The following is an 8,434-nucleotide window of genomic DNA, read 5'->3' as shown; positions in this document are numbered from 1 at the left end:
CAGGATCTAGTCCTAGTTTGACACTTTAACCAGTGCAAAGCAGCCTTCAGTACTGCCTACGGAGACATTGTGGCAGCCATAGTCGCAGCAACCCATTCCTTTTCTATAACATGCTGCTAGGCCTCGTAACCATAGAAACTTCCAGAAAGAGCCATCCCTCCCTGCCTAGAGATTTTTCAACATGACGCCCATTCCAGCCAATGAGCTCGATCCGCTTGGCTCATGCAGCAGCCCTTGATTGGACCGCGACACCGGTAGAACGGCCCAATGAGGCTCGAGGACGGCCGAGAGGAAAGAGAAGGGGTGGGGAAGGAAAGCGTCACAACCAGACGGAGCGGTGCGCTACGGGGGCCTAACGTCACGGACGGAGCGGACCTATCGGCTCCGGCCAGCTTGGTGGCAAGCGACCAATCGGGAGGCTCCAGCAAGAGAAAATGGGCCAATAGTGGGACTCCACGCAAGGCCACGGGAAGGTATATAACAGCCGAGGGGGACATCTGGGCCAGAGCGGTGAGCTTTGAGTGAGAAAATCACAGTTCCGGTTGTTGTGTTCGTCGGATAGCGCGTGAGGCGACCGCGAGGGCCTGTTATCTAATACAGGTAAGGCTCGGGGTGGCCTAGTGCTTGAGCGGAGGAGGAGGTGGGAGCCGGGGCCTAACGAGAAGGGGAGGGCGGCTTCTTCAAATCTATCGGGCCTTGTGGGGTCCCCCTTGCCCTCAGAATGCCACTTCGTTCTCATTTATCCAGGTTCCCATTGAGAAAAAACCTATTGCGGCTCACGGTCCAAAGCGCGCCATTTTTATTCCCATTTCCTGCCAGATCCATATTCCCCCCTTGGTGGTGGTGGGGTGGCGATTGCAATGATTACAGTATTTGGCATGCATTAATGAATAAAAGGGGTTTATATCTCAGAATAGGAACAGATGTTTGTGTGGGGTATTCTTTTTCGTTCCCCCTTGCTTCTTATCGGGGAGAGGGGATTTATGCAAAAAGCAAAACTTGTTAGATGTGTCCATATGGTGTTGGTTTTGTATATTGATAATCTATCGGTTTGGTGTAAATGGTAATGGCTGGGTTCCTGGTGATGGGGAAAGCGACTACTCCCTTCTCACACTTTTTATGATGGTTTCCTTATTAGATTGGTGAAGGCAAAACAGCTGTGGTTGCAGTGAACAATGTTAATTATGTGATTTGAGGCTACTCGTTTTACAGTGACTCCATTTACCAAAAAATGGGAGGGGGGAGCAGGGTATCTCTGGCACTGGATTATCAACTTACTCTTTGCCTTTAATGTTGGGATTGTCTGAACTAATGTTAAGAGGTTGGTAGCCTTTTTTTTTATGTGTTAGGTTTTGCAGTTTTTACATACTGCCTTTCCACATGATTTTTCTCAATGGATGTCTGTAGAATTTAGCAGAGTGTGTGGGTTCACATTCATGTTTAAGTATCAGGACAGCTACAAATTTTCTTAACCCCTTTGCTGGTTTTTCCTTAAACAGAAAAGTTTCCTGGCCCTCCTTTGTATAGGATTTGGGGTGGGGTGTTTTCTTTGAGCTGCCTGCATGTTTGCAGGCTGTGGGTCTTGGTAGCCTTTAGTCCTGATTGGCTCTCCCAGCCTTTGCTAAGGATGTGTGGGAGCAGTAATACTCTAAATCTGCCCCCATTTCCATTAAACGGGCCTCAAGGTATTGTCTTTTTGCTCATAGTATTGCCATTGATGATTGATTTTACTTATTACAGGGTTTTTTTCTCTCTGATTGTGAATACTTGGTACAAGGGCAGAATGAAGTGTGCGCTTGTCTGCCTGTTGCTCATTGGCAGTGTATTTGCTGCTGATGACGATGACAAAAAGGAAGATGTGGGGACTGTGGTTGGAATTGATCTGGGAACCACATATTCTTGGTAAGTAAAAGAAGGGTGCCTATTTGATTGACTGGCTTCTGGATGTCTTAAATAGCTTATGGCCACTGCACCAAAATATGGCCAAGATTTGATGCAGTGTTGAACCGTGATTCTGCACTAGTGTAAGCAAACAAATTGTATTGTACTGCTATTTTAATGCACTTGGTACAAGTCAGGGGAGTAACAATACAATAGCTATTCAACTCAAACTGTTTTGATTCAGTATATTTAAAGCTTGAGTACTGGCCAGAAACATCCTCTGTTTAGCCCAGAGGATACAACTAGCTTGCTTGCTGCACCTCTTCATAGGGATCAGATTTTTGGCTCGATGTGCTTGATTTTATCCTGTTTGGTGTTGGTTTTATGTAAATACTGTTTTTTTTAATGTTGGTGTTCATTTTTCCTTGGTTGTGTTAATGCATTTTAATGTACTGTATTTTAGGTGTGTTATATTTTGTGACGGGACGCGGGTGGCGCTGTGGGTTAAACCCGTTGCTCCCGTTGCTTGGTCCCTACTCCTGCCAACCTAGCAGTTCGAAAGCACGTCAAAGTGCAAGTAGATAAATAGGTACCGCTCCAGCGGGAAGGTAAATGGCGTTTCCGTGCGCTGCTCTGGTTCGCCAGAAGCACCTTAGTCATGCTGGCCACATGACCTGGAAGCTGTACACCGGCTCCCTCAGCGAGATGAGCACCGCAACCCCAGAGTCGGTCATGACTGGACCTAATGGTCAGGGGTCCCTTTACCTTTACCTATATTTTGTGAACCACCCAGAAGGCTTTAAATAATACATATACAGTGGATCCCATGCAGGATGCACGTTTGCAACCCATGCGCACGCGCGGGTTGTGATTCGGCGCTTATGCACAAAGCCCAATTTAGTGCTTCTGCACATGCGTGCACGCTGAACCTGGAAGTAACCCATTCCGGTACTTCCGGGTTTGAGGTGGAGCGCAACCCGAAAAGACGTAACCTGCAGCAGACGTAACATGAGGTATGACTGTATTTTAAAAAGTAGCTTCCATTCTCTTTTACAGTGTTGGTGTGTTCAAGAATGGGCGTGTGGAGATAATTGCTAATGACCAGGGTAACAGAATCACACCCTCCTATGTGGCCTTCACACCAGAGGGGGAACGTCTTATAGGTGATGCAGCAAAGAACCAGCTGACTTCAAACCCTGAGAATACTGTATTTGATGCCAAGCGCCTCATTGGTAGAACATGGAATGATCCTTCTGTGCAGCAGGATATAAAATACCTACCTTTCAAGGTACTCATTTTGTGCCTTTTATGTTATGGTTTATAAAGTACATTGAACACCTTTTGGTGTGAAATTTGAACCCAGCCTGTCCCCAACCTTATCACTGTCCTAGAGACACTAGGTCACTAAGCTATGTATGAAGTTTTTCTCCAGTCTACACAACCTATGGCTCTGCTTTCACTCTGCTCAAGATACCAGCGTCCAAGCATGGGTTATTCTGCATCTGGCAACCTGATGGGCAGGTTGTTTGGTCTTGCTGCTTCCTCAACGGAACCTCTTTAAATCCAGCATAATATTAATATTGTAGATGTGGTGCTTTTGGTTTGTAACCATGTCCACTTGTCCCTGTCTTTACAGGTCATTGAAAAGAAGTCCAAGCCCCATATTCAGGTTGATATTGGAGGTGGCCAAATGAAGACCTTTGCCCCAGAAGAAATTTCAGCAATGGTTCTGACTAAAATGAAGGAGACTGCTGAGGCCTACTTGGGAAAGAAGGTAAGATGATGTTTCAGCTGAAGCACACAAGCAAATAGAATAGGCGCTGAGGGGAGCCTTCATGAATCTACTGTGTATGGAGACTGGCCAGTGGTTGGTCTAATAATCCTTTACTGCTTACTCTAGCTAAAAGCAGGTCTGAGATGCCTTTCTGATCTAGAGATCATTCTAAACTGGATTGAACATGTACTATTCTGCATGCAATGCAAGTGCTCTACCACTGAGTTTTGATGTCTCCTAGCAGGCCTGGCTGCTTGTAAATGAGGAGTCCATGCCTTCTTGGTTCCCCGGAACATAAAATGGGTGTGGGACATAAAATGGGTGGGTGTGGGTGTGTAGAATTGTTCTCCAAGCTGAGAAGGCCAATCTGTAGCCTTCTGGATGTGTTTGAATTCCAATTTCCAATATCCCTGACAGTTGACAATGCTGAATGGGGCTGATGAGAGCCCAGCAGCATCTAGAGGGCGACAGGCAATCCACTCCTCTAAATAGTCTTGAAAGGTGCATTCTAGACAATCGGGCTCCCTCCCCCCCCAAAAAAAACCTACGGTATATTAGATGTTAATTTGGAAACAGCTATCAGAAATATTCTCATTCTTCTCCAGGTCACCCATGCTGTTGTCACTGTGCCAGCTTACTTCAACGATGCCCAGCGTCAGGCTACAAAGGATGCTGGTACTATTGCGGGGCTGAATGTCATGAGAATAATCAATGAGCCGTAAGTAGGGTTTTAATGGTCTTCTGACAGTATTTGGGGTTTGTGCGGGCTTTTCTCACATTTACCTTTCTCATTTACCAAACTAACGAGTTGCTCTTTCTTACAGGACTGCTGCTGCTATTGCTTATGGCCTAGACAAGAGGGAGGGCGAGAAGAACATCCTTGTCTTTGACTTGGGTGGTGGAACTTTTGATGTCTCCCTCCTCACAATTGATAATGGTGTCTTTGAAGTTGTGGCAACCAATGGAGACACTCACCTGGGTGGGGAAGACTTTGACCAGCGTGTAATGGAACACTTCATCAAGCTCTACAAGAAGAAAACTGGAAAGGATGTTCGGAAGGACAACAGAGCTGTTCAGAAGCTTCGCCGAGAAGTTGAAAAGGCCAAAAGAGCACTTTCTTCTCAACACCAATCTAGAATTGAAATTGAATCCTTCTTTGAAGGAGAAGACTTCTCTGAAACCTTGACAAGAGCAAAATTTGAAGAACTGAACATGGTAGGTATCTTGATTTTTAAAATGGGTTGTCTCTAATAAAATGGCTCTACTATTTGGAGCAATTGCTGTACACAAAACATAAAATTGGGAGAGAGAAGTTAATTATATTAACATAATATTTACATGTAGTACATGCGTGTCATGAGAAAAGTAAGGTGGTGCCCTCCTGTGTGAAACGTTATCCCACTCCCAAGACACTATGCTGGTCAAACTGCACCAACAGCAGAGAATAAATTGGTTTCCTAATGGCTTGAGTCAAAATTGCTTGTCCTCTTAGCAATGACTGATCTTTGTGGATTCTCCTGTTAAAGACAAATGAGATGTTAAGAGTAGGCCCATCTGATCTCAAATAGCATCACACATGGGCATATTGGGGGCGGGATGTATCTGATAATTTGGTGACTTTATCATCTTGTGGCCTTGTTCTGTGATTGCCTTTCCACATCAATTAAGTGATTTTAAATTCTGCTTGTAGGATCTCTTCCGTTCCACCATGAAACCTGTCCAGAAAGTCCTAGAGGATGCAGATCTAAAGAAGTCTGACATTGATGAAATTGTGCTTGTTGGTGGCTCTACTCGTATCCCCAAAATACAGCAGCTTGTGAAAGAATTTTTCAATGGCAAGGAACCCTCTCGTGGAATCAACCCTGATGAAGCTGTAGCTTATGGTGCTGCTGTGCAGGCTGGCGTACTCTCTGGGGATCAAGATACTGGTAAGTCTGAGTGACTTAAATGCTGCATGAGGTGTTGGGCAGAGTAGCCTGTACAAGTGAAAAGCTTCCAGTCAGCCTCATAACTGTTTGGAATGGAAGATCTTTGTCTTTGCTGGCTGTCAATTTTGTCACTACAGCTAGATAAATTATGGTGGTGCTTCATCGCTTAAAACCTCCTTTTCATTCTTAGGGGATCTGGTGCTGCTTGATGTGTGTCCTCTGACCTTGGGCATTGAGACTGTTGGTGGAGTAATGACCAAACTTATCCCAAGGAACACTGTTGTCCCCACTAAGAAATCACAGATCTTCTCCACAGCTTCAGATAACCAGCCAACTGTGACAATTAAGGTTTATGAAGGTAAGTGGCCGACCAACACCATTTGGCTTGGAAACTTTTACAGTATTCTGTCTTCTGGGCATTAAAGAGTAAAAGGTGACTCCAACACGGCTTAATTTTGCAATGCATGTTTCCACATTTAATAGAAACACAAGTGAGACGCCTTTAAAAAACAACAATAATATTGTACTTGCATGATTACCAGAGTATAATCTGAGCGACTTCATGTGAAATGAAATTTTCCCCCCGCAGGAGAACGTCCTCTTACAAAGGATAATCATCTCTTGGGAACTTTCGATCTGACTGGAATCCCTCCTGCTCCCCGTGGCGTCCCTCAGATTGAAGTTACCTTTGAAATAGATGTGAACGGAATCCTTCGTGTTACGGCTGAGGACAAGGGCACAGGCAACAAAAATAAGATCACCATCACCAATGACCAGAATCGTCTTACTCCAGAAGAAATTGAGAGGATGGTCAATGATGCAGAAAAGTTTGCTGAGGAAGACAAAAAGCTGAAAGAACGGATCGATGCTAGGAATGAGCTGGAAAGTTATGCCTACTCACTGAAAAACCAGATTGGAGATAAGGAGAAGCTCGGTGGCAAGTTGTCATCTGAAGACAAAGAAACAATAGAGAAGGCTGTAGAGGAGAAGATTGAGTGGCTAGAGAGTCACCAAGATAGTGACATCGAGGAATTCAAAGCCCAAAAGAAGGAACTGGAAGAGGTGGTGCAACCAATTGTGGGCAAGTTATATGGTAGCGCAGGCCCACCCCCTACTGAGGAAGAAGCAGCAGGAGGAGATAAGGATGAATTGTAGACCTCAGTTTCCTAGATGTTGATGCTGTAAATATTGGACTTTGAACTTTTGTTTAAACTATTTGAACTCTAGATTTGGAATGTGATCAGAATCTTCACATTGAGTGGAGTTGGAAATGCTAGCCCAAAAGTGGCTGTATACTGCTTTTCGTTAGCAGTTGATAAATGTCCAGCAGGGGGGTGGGCAACCTGACAAGGGAGCGGGTGAAGTATTGAAACCATTCTATTTAACAAGTTGGGTTGTGTGTGTTATGTGGAGAACTTTTCTACCCTCCAAGTGACAACAATAAATTTGTTACTTACACTGGATCTGGGTCTATTTGATCTTTGTAACACAAATATTTATAGCAACCAAGAACACACCAGGACCAGAGCTGTGGTTCTGTCTGCATGCTTCTTGGTCTGAACCCCTCAGACACCACCTTCCTCAGAGCAGAATACAATTGGACAAAGAATTATTCCCATGCATGTCTGCTAGTTGGTAGCAGGCAATTGGGTGATGACTTGGCATATGTGGACGAGCCACTGTAACATTAGAATTAGAATTGTACAGTTGGAAGATACCCTCAGGGTCATCTAGTGGTCCTTAATGTTTACAACTTTTGTTTCTAGATTAAAAGTGATGTGCATTATTGTGCCAGGTCAGAATATATCAAGCTGGATCTCTGAATAATTTAAGTAATTTCAGGCTCAGAAATATACAAGAGAGAAGCTAAGAAAGGCTGGACCAAGTACACAAGGGAGATGATTTTGGATAACTTAATCCCTAGCTTTATCAGCTGCTCAACTCTGAAGTTTGTTTGCTTGATCACACAAAAAGCAGCCCACCTACTGTTTTAGTTGCCATAACTAACTGTGCGAGAGCCATGATGTGTTGCTTATTTAATATTCAAGCTGTCTGGCTCTTTTGTCAACATAAGCTAATGCAATGAAACCACTTAGCCAATAACCTGTGTGTTAATTGCAATCTGCTGCCCATTTGCAAAAGCTGTGTGCCCTTAGGAGTTAATGGTACTTGCCTATCTGTACTGAACTGTTTATGTGCAGTAAATCTGTTATATGGGAAATTGTCCAATCCTGAATCCTCCAGCACGAATTCTTACTAGCTTCATCTAACACATCCTGATTCATCCCATTGTTGGCAGGAGAGCACTATTTGGGGTTCAGTACCTGTAGAAACTAGGGATGTGGGTGGCACTGTGTTCTAAACCACTGAGCCTCTTGGGCTTACCAGTCAGAAGGTTGGCTGCTCAAATCCCCGTGACGGGGTGAGCTCCCATTGTTCAGACCTAGCTCCTGCCCACCAAAAGCACATCAAAGTGCAAGTAGATAAATAAGTACCACTCTGGCGGGAAGGTAAACTGTGTTTCTGTGCACTGCTCTGGTTTGCCAGAAGCAGCTTAGTTATGCTGGCCACATGACCCGGAAGCTGTCTGGACAAACGCTGGCTCCCTTGGCCTATAGAGCGAGGTGAGCGCCACAACCCTAGTCATCCGTGACTGGACCTAATGGTCAGGGGTACCTTTACCTTTAACCTGTAGAAACTACAATTTCATTTTCTGAGGGTCTTATTTCACTTCCATGTACTACTACGAAGCAGTCAACCACCCAAATTTGATTTAAGGAAATGATTACATTAAAGGAGGCCAACTCACTGGTATTCCTTTCCCAGCCATTCCAGCCATTGGACACACTGA

The 8,434-nt window shown here is 44.6% G+C and overlaps 1 protein-coding gene across 1 annotated transcript; it reads left to right on the top strand.

Moving 5' to 3' along the window:
- The first annotated feature begins 504 nt into the window (after window positions 1-504).
- On the top strand, window positions 505-7,046 carry HSPA5 (heat shock protein family A (Hsp70) member 5). The gene is made up of 9 exons (XM_035112873.3): window positions 505-600; window positions 1,741-1,902; window positions 2,938-3,169; window positions 3,518-3,655; window positions 4,261-4,373; window positions 4,480-4,870; window positions 5,346-5,583; window positions 5,774-5,941; window positions 6,173-7,046. Exons 2-9 carry the CDS (start codon window positions 1,784-1,786, stop codon window positions 6,736-6,738), a joined length of 1,965 nt encoding a protein of 654 aa, XP_034968764.1. The 5' UTR covers window positions 505-600; window positions 1,741-1,783; the 3' UTR covers window positions 6,739-7,046.
- The last annotated feature ends 1,388 nt before the right edge of the window (window positions 7,047-8,434 follow it).

Source organism: Zootoca vivipara, chromosome Z2 (assembly GCF_965207765.1).
Source record: "Zootoca vivipara chromosome Z2, rZooViv2.hap1.1, whole genome shotgun sequence".
NCBI classification, from domain to species: domain Eukaryota; kingdom Metazoa; phylum Chordata; class Lepidosauria; order Squamata; family Lacertidae; genus Zootoca; species Zootoca vivipara.
The sequence above is the reverse complement of the archived record's forward strand: the minus strand, read 5'-3'. Positions and strand labels throughout refer to the sequence as shown.